We start from the raw sequence: 17,578 nt of genomic DNA on the forward strand, positions 1-17,578 counted from the left end.
GCGTGTGCGTGTGTGCGTGTGTGCGTGTGCGTGTGCGTGCGCGCGCGCGCGGATTTGTGTTGGCATGTGTGTGCTCGTGATAGAAGGAACCAGCAGCCTCTCTGGACGTTCGGCTCTTTAGTGTGCAAAAGAGCATGCTTTGCTGAAGGAAAGCACTAAAGAGTGTGACTGTTTACATTTGGAACTGCAAAAGCATTTTAAAGGTACAGCTCACCTCAAAATCCTCCCACCTGTCGTGTTATTTATCAATCTAGATTGATTACGGTGTGAGTTGCCAAAATTTCAGAGACATTCTTTCAACAATCGTTCCTCCATGAAACAGTTCTAAAAAAGTGTTCTAAACAATAGGTGGAGTTTTAAGAGGGAGGGAAAGAGAGAGGTGTGTGTCGGTTGCATAAAAGATAGGTGTGATCGATTGTATGCCGTGTGCGTTCAGTGTTGGTCTACATGCACTGGTCCATGTGATTTGGGACGCACAAACATCACCTCTCCCTTCACTTCTCCAAAAAAAAGCACATTGTCTTGCTGAAATAACATTCCTATCATATCGCGCACCCGCGCACACACACAGAGATGATCATATTTCCCCTCATGCATTGGACTCCTCTCATGCACGTCTGCTGTTTGAACTGGTTTCACATCTTATCGATCTCATCGGCGCTTCATTCAAGTGTTTGCTTGTGACATCGGCACGTAGCTCTGTTTGACAGCCATTGTTTGGTTAAGGATACTTGCCATGTGTTTAGACTTAGCAGCAGCTGCTTGCACACTGCAACACTTTGCAACACGGAGAGCCGGCCCCAGTCTCGCATGGCAGCATTGATCTGCAAAAGCACCCAATATTTTATTGAGCCAATGCACTTTGTGTCTCTTTCATATCTCTGTCGTCATCCATGTGAAATCCTCCACATCAGCTTATTTAATGTTTAACTGTGATGTTTGACTCACCAGCTTTCCTTTTTTTTCTTCTTTTCCTCTGATGTGACACTTTCAGTAATTTTCTTTTAGTTTCTTCGAGTGTAGATATGACTATTAACCCAGATGGTTTTGTGTGTCCCCTATTTTTTTCAGGTTCCTTCGATTCTCTCTACAGCACTGGGGAAGAGGCTGTCTGCTGCCGGCTGAGTCGTAGGGCAAATATGTTTGTGTGAGTGCATTTTGCATGTGTATACGCCCTGGTCGGAGAGCGTGTGTGTGTGTATGTGTCCCATGAGACACTCGGTGGAGATGCAGGGAGCTCGATCCTCTGCGGTGCGGTTCCTGCTGCTGAGCTGCTGTGTGTGTGCCGCAGCCAGCTACCCGTTCAGAACGCCCCTGGACCTGGATGTGACTCCACGCGTCACCGTGTTGAACAGTGGTAAGCAAGAACTCAAGCACACAGGGGGGTTGTTCTAAAATCAGCAGATTGTTGGACAGTTTATGGTGCAACACATTCCAAATGGTCACATTTCAACGGATCTTATCATTTGAGGGGTCAAAGTTTGAACTGTTTTTTTTTTGGGTTAAATACCTGAAGACTGTCTCCATTTGGAGAGATACTCTCTATCGTTCAATCTCTTTAGTCTGTAGTGTTGCAGGTGCTGTGCCGTCTTTTTCTCTTGTTTTTAGTTATTTCTGTACACCAACTTGTGCACAAACCCGCTTGCTTCAGTAATTATCACACCTACTGCTCTGTAGATCGTGATTATTATTTATTTTACCAAAGTGTGATTACCATTCGTTTACCTTGTGTGAGTGATGGCATGTAGCCCGAGGTGTCACAGAGAATGAGGCAGATGAGTGATGTGCTTACACTATGATCCATGCGGAGCATCGTGGGAGACCGACACCCGTGTAGGTAGTTCAGTCAGAAGCAGCGTAACCATGACAACTGTTGTAGTATGGAGTAAGACGGCCGTATACCGTAATTTTCTGCCGTGTGTGTGTGTGTCTCCAGTACTGTTATCTGATCCTGGACTTTATTTCTCACGTCTCCACTTCGACATGCAGCCAAATTTAACTCCATTAGATCTTCTTGTAGAACAACATCCCTCTCCTCCCCTTCTCTCTTTCTAAACCGTTGTCTTTCTCTCAATACATCACCTCCTTACACTATCTCTATCCATGTTTTCCCCTCCTGCTACACCTATTGTTATGAACCTCTCTTGATACCTTTATCTCACTTTCTGTAAATCATCAGTTTGGGCTCAAGCCTGCACACAAGTCCTCCTACACCCTACACCCCTCATCTCCTATCTCCTTGTCTGCTGCCCCATCACTCACTCCCGCCTCCCCCCACCATCCGTCTCTTTCCCTCCCTTTTTTTCTTTATTAGTTTGTACTTTCCATGGATGCTCTGCCCTCTTTCAATTCCTTTACTTGGTCTTTACCTCTGGTCTTTCTTTCTTTATTCGTCCTTCCTCCTGATGAGAATTCGATATACAAATTTACCTCTAATCCATTTAATCTCTGTGTTTCTTAGCAACCTAAAGAAGGCAAAGCCTCCAAATCTGTGCGGGGTTGTTAATATCACACTTCCGTGTTTACTCCATATCGCAACGTCACCATAAAGGTTAAAAAATTGGAGGGACAGTCGTGATGGATTATTATTGATTTGACGAATTTACAGTTTTGAGGAGTAGAGAGGCTAAAAGCTGTCAAAACAGAGATAGCCGGACGCATCTAAACATCTTAATACCTTTTCATTACGCACACTGATTTCAACCTGTCAGGTATTTGGGGAATTATAGTCGGTGGATTTAACTTTGTTTATTCAGCACCGCCTGCCGGCTTTCCAGGATACGCTGGACCGTAAACAGACCTGACAATTGAGTGTGAATTTCAGGCTGTCACGTTACAGTCCGTCGCCCTAAAGGTTCAGCAACTGTGTGTGTGCGTTCGTGTGCGTTGTCCCTGAACACTGTGTACTGTGCTGATCAGCTGAGGTCCCTCCAAGTGTTTGCTCAGAAAATATCTTCTGGGCTTCTCCCTCTGCTTCCCCTATAGACTTAATCAAACGGGCCTTTTCTCTCACGATCTTATAAGCCGGGGCTAAAATGTGCTGGCAGATGTAGTTAATAAATCTTCCTCCGCAGCGTCACACCGTCAGAAAGGTAGTTTACAGTTACATGGCTGCAGCTGTCATGCATTGTGTGTCTTAATGCTCGGATTACAATAAAGAAACCTGTATCATGTTGGGAGAGCTGTTTTTCTGAAAATCCCATTCAGGTAAAATCTTCTTCCTCCTGCTGAGAATGAGTGAGGTAAAGTACACACCTTATCACCAGGGAGCAGTCTGGGATGGGATCTGACTGCTGCTGCTGAAGTGAGCAGTGTGGGTTGTGTTTTGTAGCAGCTGATAGGAATCTTAATGACGGCTTACTTGATAACCATGCAGTCTTCAGTGTGGAAGTGGAGTGGCTGAGGAAGCAGGAAGTCGAGTTGAGCTGCTGTCGAGCAGTAGGCAGAAAAAAGTGGCTTGCTTTCAAGTTTCTGTTGCTTTTATTTGCTGTAAATACTCCACCCCAGCTGATGGATAAATATGCTCAGCATTCGTCACATGAGATATTTTAATTAGACATGGAACTAAAACTTTGCTGTCATGCTGTCGCATCACAGTTGGTATTGTGGAGATCTTCTTGAGGTCATAACATGCACCCGTGACTGTTGACAGTGGTGTCATGTTTACCCAAGGTAAGTGGAGCCCGGCTCGATCGTATGTTTAGAACTTACATAACTCTCTGGCATCTCAGGACTGCAGTGAGTGACCTCATGACATGACATGACATGACATGACATGACGTGTGAGCGAGTGTGCGTGTGTGTATATGTGTGTATATTTGTACAGCATGTGTCTTTGCTGAGTGTTTGTATGGATGAATCTCATGTCCTGTCAAAACAGATGCATCCCAATATATCCTGGTAAGCTGGACGGGGTACATGCCCACAAAGCAATAAAATCACAGAAACCCGCATTAAGCAGAAGTGGATTTCTGAAATCTGATGTTGTGTTGGGCCTCTTTTCATTATCTTCTTCTTCCTCAGCAGAGCTGTTTGGGATAAGCATAATCCCTTGGCTTTTATTGTCCATGGTGGGGTTGTAAATTCATCTCTGGTCAGGGATAAATATAAATTGTTTGTAATGCTGAAACCACCAAATTTAAGGCATTTTTTTTAATCTATGCCAACCGCAGGGCTCGTATGTATGGCGATGGTCCACCAAAGAAATGTATGAATTCCTGTCGAAAAGCCGCTATGATAATACATCTTGCTTTTCCCATTTAGTTGTGGGAGTGTGTATTTTTCTTATTTCTGATGAAACACAATGAACTTTGAGGTCATGAAAGTGATTTTCTGTGCAGCTGCAGTACAATGGAGTTGAATAGGATATTTTTTTCTTGCAGTCTAAAAAAAGAATTTGCAGTAAACCCCTCAGAATCAAAGAGCAAGGCCTTCTTAGCGCTTTGCACTGATGTTCGGCAATCATACAGAGAGAAATCCATCACAGGAGATGAATAGATTTCAGTTTCTCCCTTTATTCTCATGCTGTCAGGTTTGATTGAAAAAACACTCACTCTCATGCTTTTAAAATGCCCCCACTCTGATGGCAAGAACTTTATGCAAATGAGTCTAAATACATTCAGGTGTTTCCAGAACAGCAGTGTGGATTGTTTTTGTTTTTTTATTCAAATTATCGCACACAAATCCAGTGTTTAGGTGTGCTGCATCATCTAGTAATCACTCAAGTGTTGCTACAGACGATAAATAAGTACATTTCTGCAGTAGTTGAGAAAATATGATCGCGAACAGAGGATGCTTCTTCTCTAGAATTTTTTTATTTGTGAACCCACAGTTTTTATGGTCTGCCATAGAGACAGGACATTGCAGTAGTGGACAGTGTTTGTGCTGAGATATTCCCAGATGTTAATGTGTGTGGCCACATGAATGAGAATCAAGCTGCTACGTCCAATAATCAAACCTGGGATATGATCCCAATTATCAGTGGCAGCACAACAACAAAAGAAAAACTGGGTTATGTGTAGTACATTTAGCTCCCTCTGACTTTCTGTGTGTCGTTTAAAAAAATACATAACCTGAATTTGTTAAAGGACACTAGAGCTGTTTTGATAAATCGATGTGGCAGAACCAACCAGTGTTACAAAAGTAATGTTTAATAACAATCCTCCTCCTCTCCTCTGCTCTCCTCTCCTATCCTCTCTCAGGTCTCCGGGACTGCAGACGTTTCCAGTCCTCTGCAGTCAGTTACAGCACCATGTTGCTGGAGGCTGACAGTGAGCGTCTCTTCGTCGGGGCCCGGGGAGCTGTTTTTGCTCTCAATGCCTCTGACATTTCAGCCAGCTCTGCTCTCACTGTGAGTGTGTTTTTGTTTCTGTGTTGCTTCATGTTGTGCACCTCAGCTGCCATATCTTCAACTCTGCCACAACTTAATTTGCATTCCACGACGCAGGAACTTTTTGAGGCAAAACTACTTATTCCCATGTCACCCCTTGTGTGTTTGTTTATGTGTGTAGTTGTGTTACTTTTGGTTTAATAACTCGCAGTTTCACCACAGGAGCTTATTGCTGCATAAACTTACATATTAATGAGAAAAAAACGGAAAAACTAACTACTGTATCTTCTCACTGTAACTTTAAATAGATACAGAATTCATGTTTATATCATCCACACATTGGAATATGTTGACATGTATGCAGTTATTAGCATACTATCTATCTACCTCAATCTAGTGTTGCCAGTTTTAACTTAAAACCCCACAAGAGGTTAATTCTGATTCGAATTAATATTTCAGGTCGGTGGTTATGATAAGACATTTGGCCCTTTTCCCTTTATCGTTTACCGCATTAAAGTTATAGTCCTTACAATTCTCTTCATATAAAAGCCAATTTTTGACACTATTTATGGCTGGAAGTTATAAGATATTCTGCCATTTACATTAAATAAATGTAAACTCAGACATTTACATATCTGGTTTCAAATGGCATGAACAAGTTATTCACAATGAACAATGCATCCATGTGCAATAAAGTAACGACATAATCCAGAGTAGCTCAACAGATGGTATTTGAAGATGAAACGCATTTGCTTTGGTATAGGTAAAGTGACAGTGATGCAAAAAACAAACATTAAATAACTTTTGAATATGTCCATAGCTGACCTTAAAGTGTATTCTCAGCAATGTTGCTGTGATTGAGTCTAGTTCTCATACTATCTATGCTGCAGGACAATGTCTTCAAAGTTTACCGTCACCCAGGGAAGTGGAAAATCCTCGTTCCCCTTCATGCTGCTGCGTGTGTTACCTGGTGACAACCTGACGTTAAGCTGTCATGCTAATTAGGTTAATGCAGCGTTGGTGTCTGTCATAAAATATAATTGCTGGTGTGCGTGCGTAACACTCCCTCGCAGCCATTCCTGCGTCCCCTGCTGTAAATACACCTGTTAAAACCGTCTTTGTGTCAGAAGAGTTTGAAAAGATACGATGCTGTTCAACAACACAATGAAGGCAGTGAGGTCAAAATTCCATATTTTTGAAAGAAATTAAAAATACTTTTATCTGTTGTATTTTACTAAAATGTATACAAGTCAGTGATATGAAACCATCCAATTTGTTCTGTGCTCTTCCTGTATCAAATGTGGTGTGTATTAGATTGAATGGGAAACCTCCCCCGAGCAAAAACGCCAGTGTCTGCTCAAGGGAAAAGACAATAAGGTAGGCATTCAGTTCTTCCTGGGTCTTTTCTTTTCATCTTTTCGTATTGGGTTCTCTCCCATGTATTGATATTCGTTTCCTGACCATAACATATTTTCTGGCTTTCTCATCCTCTTCCAGACGGAATGTTTTAATCACATCCGCTTCCTCCAGAGGTTCAACTCAACTCATCTCTACATGTGTGGGACTCATGCCTTCAGACCCCTCTGTGCATACATAGTATGTCAACGCAAAACGCATTACAGACCTTTAAGTGCTGTTGAATCCATTTGTATATTTAATTTCGTACTATATTAGTGACACTTTTTTTGAGTAAAGTTGTTTATATAGATGTGAACATCGCTGCTGTGATCTTTGATTCCTCATGTATGGTTTTAAGGTGGGACTAAATGTCCTCTTTACCCAAATGTTTTGTCCTGTATAGAATGAGGAGAAGTTTGTGATGTCGTCTCAGCCTGAAGAGGGCAAAGACAAATGCCCCTACAGCCCGACGACAGGCTACACTGCCCTCATCATCGGTACGCCCTTCAACAGTTGTCAGTCACCTCCAAAGTTTTACTAATAGATTACAATACTGCATAATCTGATTCATTGGTTTTCCTCCAGACCAACAGATGTATACAGCTTCCCAGTACGAGTTTAGGAGCTTTCCAGATATCCGCCGCAACTCTCCGTTCCCCACACTGAAGACAGAAGATGCCCCGACACGCTGGCTGAACGGTGAGTTAATCCTCTGGAATAATAAAAGGTCCTTTTCTCTTTATCAGTGGCAGTTGATCAATAATACATTATTGTACTTCTGCTGATTGCTCCAATAATTCTTAAAATACTACTATGTAGTTTTACATTGCTAAATATATTTGTATGCCTTTGCGTATAAAAATAAAAAATACATCATTAAAATGATACATTATACCTATTAGCATAATCATAGTGGGCATGCTGGCATTGTGGTTTAGCTTAAAGTACAACTGGGCCTAAGCACAGCCTCACCAAGCCACTAGAATGACTCTGGACTCTGATGTTTGTTAATATAGTCCTCCAGAAACCTGGTTTGGAGTTTAAATGACTCAAACGGATAACATCTTCTCCTTTTCATTGTTTGTTTTCACCATCTGTTCTAACTGTGTTGGTGCTTGGATTACCATTCATTTGTTCTTGTCTTTTAAGTAGCCATCTCCTCTGTTAAAGATGTTTTGTGGAGACACCTCAGGTTAGACATGTAGAATATTATGTTAACTCTATTGTTTGGGGAAACTACTATACCTAGTTTTATGGTAAGAAATTGTCTTTGTAAATTCCTTATTCAAGAAAGAAAAAACCCCCACAGCATTAGTCTGTACATCTTTTACTCTCCTATACAGAGGCAGACTTTGTGGGCTCGGCGCTCGTGAGGGAGAGTTTGGGCAGCAGCACCGGCGATGATGATAAGATTTACTACTTCTTCACCGAGAAGAGCCAGGAGCAGACAACAACCTACAGCCACAGCAGGGTGGCACGAGTGGCTCGCATTTGTAAGGTGAGTGTAGCTTTAAAAAGGATGCAGGATATGATTCACAACTGGGAGTGAAGTATTGCATCAGACTAGCTTGAGTGAAGTCTTTCTTGATGATAGAAGAGGTTGCTATAATAGATGAGGGGCTGGATGGGATTTGCATTTGTAACATGGCTCCATTGTGATTAGAGGAGCAGAGTTTGTAGCTGATGAATGGGCTGCAACGTCACTGTGGCTCAGAGTGCGAGGGATGGATGACTGCAGGGGAGAGACAGACTGTTTGGCATCCTCTGCTGCCTGAAATGTGAATGATTTACATTTCCTGCTGCCCAGGAAGGAGTTAAGAATAATGAGAGCTAGCTGTACAGTGTAATAACCTTGTTGTTCTCTCCTATGGCACCTTTAAAATCAAGTCAGCTCACAAGTTCTCTCCTTGAAGTTGTGGCAATAATAATATTGTTTATTCATCTTAATAGAAATGTCCTGCGGTAGAATGTGTGACATTTGCAATTTGCTACATGCTGAATACATTTAAAAGTTGTGATCAAAGAGTGATGTCAATTGCTGGATTTCCAAAAGAATCGTGGCCTTGAGTCGAGCTTTTCCAATATGAACGTGTCCAGAATGTTTCACTCGTTAAGTGTGCTGCAGTCTGCTTGGGGACAAAAACACACACTTTTACCCAAACCTGTAGATTTCAGTGGGGAGTCTCACAGTACCTATGGGAAACCCTAATCTTGTTTCGTTATTGCTTTCCAATGCCATCTGTTGCACTCTTTAGGGGGTTCAGTTCCCCTTGTGTGCCACCTTGAGTCGATTGTCCGGTCTGTTTTTCATTTCTTCAGACCTTACCTCGTATGACCCGCTCCCCTCCCTTCTCTGTTTCTCATTTCTCCCGCCCTCTTCTTCCCTCAGGGGGACCGGGGAGGCCGTTTAACTCTCCAGAAACGGTGGACGTCCTTCCTCAAGGCCAGGCTGACATGTTCTCTGCCCGAGTACGACTTCCACTTCAACATGCTGCGCAGCATCTTTGTCATGCCTGGCCTTACGCCGCAGGACACGCTCTTCTACGGCATCTTCGGCCTGGAATGGTGAGTGGGAACGTGCGTCAAGATCTCCGGCTGACGGGGACTTTGAGGATGCAAATGTAAAAGAGAGAGATGAAGATGATGAAAGGCAGCAATCGATACATTGAGAAAGTCGAAAGAGACAGGAGAGGACGAGATGAAAGAGAGGGGAACTCTTTCATTCAAATGAAAGTTGGGTGGACGGGTTTTACCATAATTTAGGGAGAGAATATTAATAAGAAACACAGATTTAGATGGACTAAAAAGAAGGTAAAGATAAGTTAACCTGCTAATGCCACACTGTGGCTCTTTTTATGACTTCTTTGAAAAATGTAAAAGACAAACTAATTTCCTGTGTTCACAATAAAAGACACTATGGTTCGCCAGTTAAACGTTTTTAATGTGAAACGGTGGAAGTATAAAAAGTATAAAGAGCTACTATGCAGAGAGATAATTACTGAATGTAAATACATCAGATGGCTATTGCAGGAAAAATGCAGACCATCAACCGTATCAAAAATATTGTTTGTTTTCAGGAACATCTTTATGGTCATAACGGCAATGGCTCTTTGTAAAAACTAGTTATCTCTTTTCAATGTGGTGCATTTATTGCAAGAATGTATTGGACAAAAGGTTTTGTTGTGCAGGAAGTTTAAACAAACTGATTATCTTCAGTGCTTTTGTTGTTTGGATGCCGCTGTGTCCTTTTGAGCGCCATCTCTCCTGTCTCCAACTCCTACGACACCTCTCTGAAATGATTTTATATTTCTCTCCTCTTTCCCTCCTACCTTCTCAGAGATGTATGACTTCTAGGAATCCTCCTACTATCTCTCTCAGCGCTCACCCTCCCTCTCCTCCTCCCTCCTTTGGGCACCACTGATCTACTGTACTCCAACAGCTGTCCCTATGGCAACACTGGGTTTACTGCTATTATTGTTTGCAGCCTGTGCTCTGGTCTTTTTCTCACTCCGTCTGTGTTGCTCTCTGTAGGAAAAACGTGAAGGCGTCTGCGGTGTGTCGATTCTCTCTGTCTGAAGTTCAAGAGGCCTTTCAAGGACCATACATGGAGAACCAGGACTCTGGCTCTAAGTGGAAGGAATACACTGGAAAGATCCCTGACCCACGACCTGGAACGGTAAACACACATGCACAAAGACACAACCTGGAACGGTAAACACACATGCACAAAGACACGGGCCCTGCTGCACTCTCAGCCTCTTAAACACAAGATGACGAACAGGAGGAAAGTCTCCCTCCCCTTCGGCCTCAGGATCCAAACAAGGAAGACGCCAACGGAGAGCAGATGAATGTGATCCAAAGTAAAGATTACGAAGAAAAGATGAGGGAAGATGATAGAAAGGACGAGGCTCAAAAAACACAACCAGCTTATGTCGCTGAAACCCATTTCCATGCCGATTTAACTCCAGCCCGTAGCTTTGGCGACAATGGCTTAGTGGTGTCAGTTAAAAATTTTGTGGGACTTAATTCTAACGTTGCTATTAAACGGAACGGTCAAGGGCTTTAACTTGGGAGCGTGAAAGCCTCTTAGAGGAGTTGGCTGAAGCTGAGATGTTCCCTTAGTCAGGTGCTCAGAGAGCTGAGTCGCCCGCATGTCAGCTCAAGCCGGCTGCTGAACTCGCACAGTCTCATTGTTGTCCGTGTGAAAAGTATCATTTCCCCCCTGACAGAATCTTCCATAGGCTCGCATGTTCTTCTTGATCCTTTAATTTTTCCTCGCCGACCATCTCGTTAAGCCTCGTGACATCCTCTCTGCCTTCCACCATCCGCCTCTGCTTGCAGAGAATTTTATTAAAAGCCAAAAATGTCTCTTCTCCCTGCAGCCCACACCAAGCCTCATGGCTTCTCATCCCTCCTCTCATCGCTCTCTTTGACTTCTTTTCCTGTAGTGTATAACTGACACTCTGAGGGCCAAGGGCATCAACGTCTCCACCTCCCTGCCTGACGATGTGCTGAACTTTGTCCGGAGGCATCCTCTGATGTCCCGGCAGGTCCAACCTTCAGACAGGCGACCACTTTTGTTCAGGCGGACGACCGACTACACACACATGGCCGTAAGCATGATCCAAGGCTTAGATGGACGAACATACCATGTATTGTACATGGGCACAGGTGTGTATGAATTCATGTCCGGTATAATTGTGCTACTATAGTTTGACATTTGGGGAATGTCGAGTGTTAAATGAGAAGATTGATTCCACTCTCATGTCTGTTCACTATGTAAAGCTACAATAGAGTTAACTTAGCTTAGCATAACTACTGGAAACTGGGGGTTTGGTAAAGTCTGCCTAAATTCATAATATTTTTATGAAGGATTACGTCCCGGACTATTTATTGTTGAGTCACCGTGGCCAGGCTAGCTGTATCGATTACTATATATATATATATATATATATATATATATATATATATATATATATATATATCTATATCTATATCTATATATATCTATATCTATATCTATAGATATATATATATATATATATCTCTGATGTGTCTTTCATTCATTTCACTATGATTTGAGAATATAAAACCAGGAACAGAAACCCGGTTAAAAATGGTAACCCATCCATTACTAGGTTGTTGATGTGTTAAAGGAGTCTTTAGAGTCAGCTGCCAAAAAACTATTGTAGTTTGTCTAATCCAAATTTACATCTCATTTACAAATGTATTATTCTGTTTATACTTGCATAAACAATTTACAGAACCAAATATGTGCTCAAGTGGCTCGTGCAGCAACGCATTATAAATTTCCAGAGAATCAAACCCACAAGATAAAAATGTGAAAGAAACTATGTAAACTATTACATTTGGTTTGTTTATTGCATTAAAAACATTGTGTTTTGCGAGAGAAGTCCACATCTTTAGATGTCTGAACCTTCTTGAAAACACCAACTGTGGCTGCATTTCCACTCAACAATGTTGTAACTATAATAAATACAGGCAAATAAGTGGATTGATATCTTAAGCGTTAGTTTCAAGTGTTTGCAATTTAATGTTTTATGAATAAATCATAACAAAGTGATTTCGTTTTGGGAACTGGTTAACTGCGTTTGTAGTACTGGCCACTGCTGGTTGGTATGTTGTTTTCATTGCTGATGTTCCTCCTCTTTGTGTGTGTCGCTCAGATGAAGGCTGGTTACATAAAGCTGTAGAAATCGAGGGTCAGCTTCACATTATCGAGGAGCTTCAACTGTTTGAGGAACCACAGCCTGTAATCAACCTGCTGCTGTCAGCAAAACAGGTACTGTGTTTGACCATCACATGCGCACACACGCGCACACACACGCGCACACACACACACACACACACACACACACACACACACACACACACACACACACACACACACACACACACACACACACACACACACGTACGTTTGATGAGTAATCTCACCGTCCTACAGTATTTAAATCATCTCTGTCGCCCCCAGATGAGTGTATACGTGGGCTCTCCATCAGGCGTGGTGCAGCTTCCCCTCTCTAGCTGTCACAGATACACCTCCTGCTACGACTGCATTTTTGCCAGAGACCCTCACTGTGCCTGGAACGGAGCCCAGTGTGTGGGCGTAATGGCTCAAGCAAACAGGTGTGTGTGTGTGTGTGTGTGTGTGTGTGTGTGTGTGTGTGTGTGTGTGTGTTGATTAAAGTGCTGCAGGTGCCCTTTTGTGTGTTTTTGATTTAACTAACCTCAAGTATCACAGTGCCAGCTCCCAGAACTGTTGCGTAATCACAACGCTGTGATAGTGAACAGAGCATGCAGCTGTGTACTTAACCTTATGCGCACCAGTGCACTGATTAAACCTGGATGGTTTTGCTTACTTGGTAGAAAGCCGGTATGGAGGCAATAAATGATATGAGACAGAAAATAGCACACAATAGAAATAGAAGGAAATGGAGTTCTCAATATACTTACCAACAATTTGTAAACGTTTTTATGTTGCAGAAAGTGTGTGTTTAATCTGTGCACTGTTATCTGTTGTGTTTTCCCCTTCATTACAGATCCACTTTAGTCCAGGACATCCAGCAGGGCAGAAAAGGATGTGAGAACACACAAGATGGTACGCAGAAATCTCATCTGCAGCTAGGTGCTGCTACTTTAAAAAAAGTTTCCTTTTAACACAGTTAATGATGAAAGGGAGATTAAAAATAGAAAATGTTAGGAAGGACTCAAAAGATGCATAGTTGTCATCAGATGGCGTGAAGGCCTCTTTGAAAGTTGATTATGCACACTGCTTTGGCAATATCCTCTTTTCCCTTCTTTAATCACATTTTTGCCATCTCTGGAGAGAAATCTGTTTGATATTCAAGGCAGGCAAATGCCTTCTCTCACTTCACAATTTCAATCTGATAAAATGTAGCATCGTCTGCCCCTTCGTTGTTCTCTCTCTCTCTCTGAGAGGTAAAACGATGGCAGGATTTAAAAGACATGGATTTGGAGTTTATGCCTCAATAACCTTGGACAGCCATTAATCGGTTAAGTAGGTGTCCAACAATTGCCATATAAAATGAGTCGGCGGCTATGTTGTGAGTTTTCCTGTAAACTTAATGTGAAATTAGACACGATGTATTCATTCTGTGTTGCAGACGTTGTCGTGCGGAGCCGCTCTGTGCGGGTCGGTGACGACGTGCTGCTGCAGTGTGAGCTCAGCTCGAACTTGGCGACGCCCCTCTGGACTCTGGATGGCAGCGAGCTGCAGGGCTACGGCCTCAACTCCGGCTTTAGAACTGGCACAGACGGCCTGCTGATTATCGAGGCCCGGCAGCACCAGAGCGGGCTGTACACCTGCTTCGCTGTCGAGAACAAGATCCAGGTCGCCATAGTCGCCTTCAATGTCACCATCCGCCTGGACCTGCCCCCTCCTCCACCTTTTGAGCCAACGGAAGACACTTACAGTTTCTTTGCCACCCTGCTAACCCCCACTGAGCATTCCTCCTCCGAGGGGCCACCGCCCCCGGCTCCTCTCCTGCCACACTCAGAGCTGCTCTCCCCCAGGCACATGGAGGCCATATATCTGTCCCTCATCACCATCCTCGGAGGCCTCTGTGTAGTCCTTACTGTGGTGCTCGTCTACGTGGGCTTCTGCCTGCGAGTGGGCAACAGAGGAAAGTATTCATTACGAGCCGCTGCTTCAGCCTACCCGAACAGTAAGAGGCACAACAAGAACAGAAAACATCACAGAAACTCCTCCCTCATGGAGCTGAAGACCATCTCGAGCCACTGTAACGGTAATGGCATTTGCAATGGAGTTTCAAAGCAGCACAACGGCGACTTCCAGGAGGGAGGCTTCCTCCAGATCGTCCCCGGAGAGGCTCACTCGTCACCCAATAAGGAGTCTCCTCCCCCGGCCCCTCCTCTCCCACCAACTCCCCAACATCCCTCTCCAGAGTATGACTTCCCCAACGGGTTATCGGCCACGCTCCCCAGCGTCCTGCGGAGGATGAATGGCAACAGCTACGTGCTGCTGAGGCAGAGCGAGTCTGAAAGCACGTCACCGCTCTGCTACTCCTTTGCCGAGGAGCTAAACAAGATCTTAGAGAAGAGAAAACACACTCAGCTGCTGCCCAGACCGGACGAGAGCTCCGTGTAGAGAGGTGTAGCTCCCCCTGTGGTGGGAGAGCAGCTATGTTTTTACTTGGTGCTGAAGTGCCTGTCATATGACCCATTATTGTCAAGGACTAACGCAATGAGAGAGTCTTAACTACAATCTTTGGATTTTTTTTTCTTCTTTTTGTACGAGTCCACATTGAGACATTCCTTCTTTTTAGACTTGTGGGCTGCTTGTTAACCTTAATTCCCAAATTTCCCAACACATAACAAGTGAGAGTGATAAATGCCAGTGAAGGATCGAGCATGAAATGACAAGAAAGTGCAATCTACCTCACCTTTTTACTGCCCAGGAGAACTTCTGCAGTCAGTCTGTAGTCTGATCCGAGTATCAAGACACAAAACGGGACACACGGACTCCAGCAAGGAGCAAAGCCCCATGGGAATATAAATACATGTGAAGTCTTCTGCTGCATGGCGGCCATCTTTGGCTCAATTCAGACCGGAGGGCAGCTAGCCAAAGTTTGTTTGCACTGACAAGTGCACAGATGGCCTATGCATTTTTAAACATGACGCTCGCATCTTATAAATATTGAGGGAGGTGGACATGATGAGTAAGGGAATTTGGTATACAATATTTTCACATTTAATACTGACCTAATCAATTGCAATATTATAATTAATACTAATAACACACAAAATGATATACAGTAACTCATGGCAGCACATAATGATGAAAAGAATGAAGAAATGGTGAGCTAATCATTATTTAATATTACTATTGACCCTAATTCAGACTTCAGTAATTAACCAAATTGAAGATAATGTTGACATTGTTTAAAATGAATCATTGATAATATCATGTAGTTTATTTATTAATTGATGGCAATATTGAGAATTTGCCATTCATTGGTAGTGTTAAAATTGTAAGAAATTAAATCAATAACTTTGACTGCCATAATTACCTGATATACAGGTAAACCTTTAATCGTAAGTATAAGTATTTGCTATTGCAAATAAGCATAACTGTAATTTACAGCTGCAGCTGAGGCTCACAACTTATCACAAATGGTTAAACATGGCTTTAAGCCTCATGTTGGCCTTTAATATAACGTCACAACTCGTGTCTGCGATTCCTGCCAACAGATAATAAGTAGCCATTAAACATGAATTTACCTAAACATCATTTGGGTACATTTTAGATATACAATTCCTTAGATAGTAAAGAATAAACAAGGAAATAATGTTATTTAATCTTATACATAATTGAAGACATATTGAATAGTGATTTTTTTCACCAAGTGTTAAAAGACAACCTGAAGAAAATATGACAGTATTATTGATTTGAATGCACTTTAAGTAGTTTTTAAAACATTTTTGAAACGGAAGGTAATGAACACTATAATGGACGTTGATTCTGCAACCTGTCAAGAACCAGCAGGATGGAGGAGCCTTTTGATTGACCGTTTCTCAGTATGAAGAGCTGCAGCGGGGAAGGCCACAACTTTGTCTGCTGGACCTCGTTTGACACGAGGAAAACTGTCTCAGCTGAGCCTCAATCCACCGCTGAGCAACGCCTGACATGAGACTATAGCGAAGAATGACAAACTGTGGGGCACAGCGTTCACCAAAAGTATCAAAGGTAAATCATTTTCATATCTTACCAACACATCTCCGACACCGGCACGATGCCAAACAAGCACTTAAAAGAATAGATCATGGAGATAGAGTGAGTGTTCACTTCATCAGTGTTGCAAAGACTGGATACATGTGGCACACTGAGCATAGTGTTATCTCACAATTTACTGGATTTATCTGAACGCTAACAGCTCGTTGATATGACGGCTGGGCTGTTTATAATTTGGAGAAAAGTTCAGAGATGCCCATATGAAAACATCTGCTAGAGTCTAATTCACAGATATACTGTATAGTGTATCACCTCAAACATTTCTGAGAGAACCCCAACCATGGATCCCATGAACTCCAAGGCTCGATTTTTAGAAGCCAGGGTGATGGAGGAGCTACAGTTTAATTTATTTTGCAGTTTACAAAAAGGAAACTAATATTTTCACTTGGCAAGTTTATCTTCAAACTAGTCATTATCAATCAGGAGCACACTGTTTATTTCCCTTATGGTGTCCTCTTTCTGCATCTCACTGTCAGAGGGCAGAATTAATTAAACACTCGTCTGACCTTCTTGCTGAAGGCTGAAGAGAAGAGACAAAGTGAGTTTGATATCTTCCCTGGAGATTTACACCCTCAAGCTCCCAATTATTTGCTTATACTCTCTGGGTCAGACTGGGGTTTTGTGTTTTACTACTTTACGTCAAAATAGAAATCTAAAAGCATCTCAACTACACACCATATGCTGCATGTGGCACTTCATACACCCCCGTAGACGATGCTGAAGCGCTGTGGGGTCAGGGTGTGAGATACTGTGCCTTCTGCAGTGGTCTGCAATAAACCAAGCTTTCCCGTCAATGGCACTGATCAAAGCAGACTTCACACTTTAAACGCCTCCATTAAAGAAAGCCCTCTGACCTCCTTTCAAAGCACAAGACTTTTCGAAGATGAGGTGAACATAACGATACTTACATACATACACTTAAAATCAGTCTAACTAATATATAAATACGTTGAGCTGCGTTTGACGAAGCCCAGGCAACACAGTAAAGTAAAAAAACAGACAATAGAGACACATTGTTGAATATCTTTTCCCTCTTTCTCGTTGCAGGTGCACAG

At 42.7% G+C, this 17,578-nt stretch overlaps 1 protein-coding gene across 1 annotated transcript; it reads left to right on the plus strand.

Annotated features, from left to right (window-relative positions):
* Positions 1-1,209: 1,209 nt before the first annotated feature.
* On the plus strand, positions 1,210-14,879 carry LOC306747029 (semaphorin-4G-like; the record flags this gene model as incomplete). The annotated part of the gene is made up of 14 exons (XM_079230020.1): positions 1,210-1,357; positions 5,202-5,350; positions 6,644-6,706; positions 6,827-6,925; positions 7,131-7,224; positions 7,313-7,426; positions 8,071-8,225; positions 9,117-9,292; positions 10,259-10,403; positions 11,176-11,398; positions 12,415-12,530; positions 12,723-12,877; positions 13,291-13,349; positions 13,876-14,879. 14 exons carry the CDS (start codon positions 1,210-1,212, stop codon positions 14,877-14,879), a joined length of 2,700 nt encoding a protein of 899 aa, XP_079086146.1.
* Positions 14,880-17,578: the final 2,699 nt, after the last annotated feature.

This window comes from Taurulus bubalis (assembly GCF_910589615.1).
Source record: "Taurulus bubalis genome assembly, chromosome: 14".
Lineage (NCBI taxonomy): Eukaryota > Metazoa > Chordata > Actinopteri > Perciformes > Cottidae > Taurulus > Taurulus bubalis.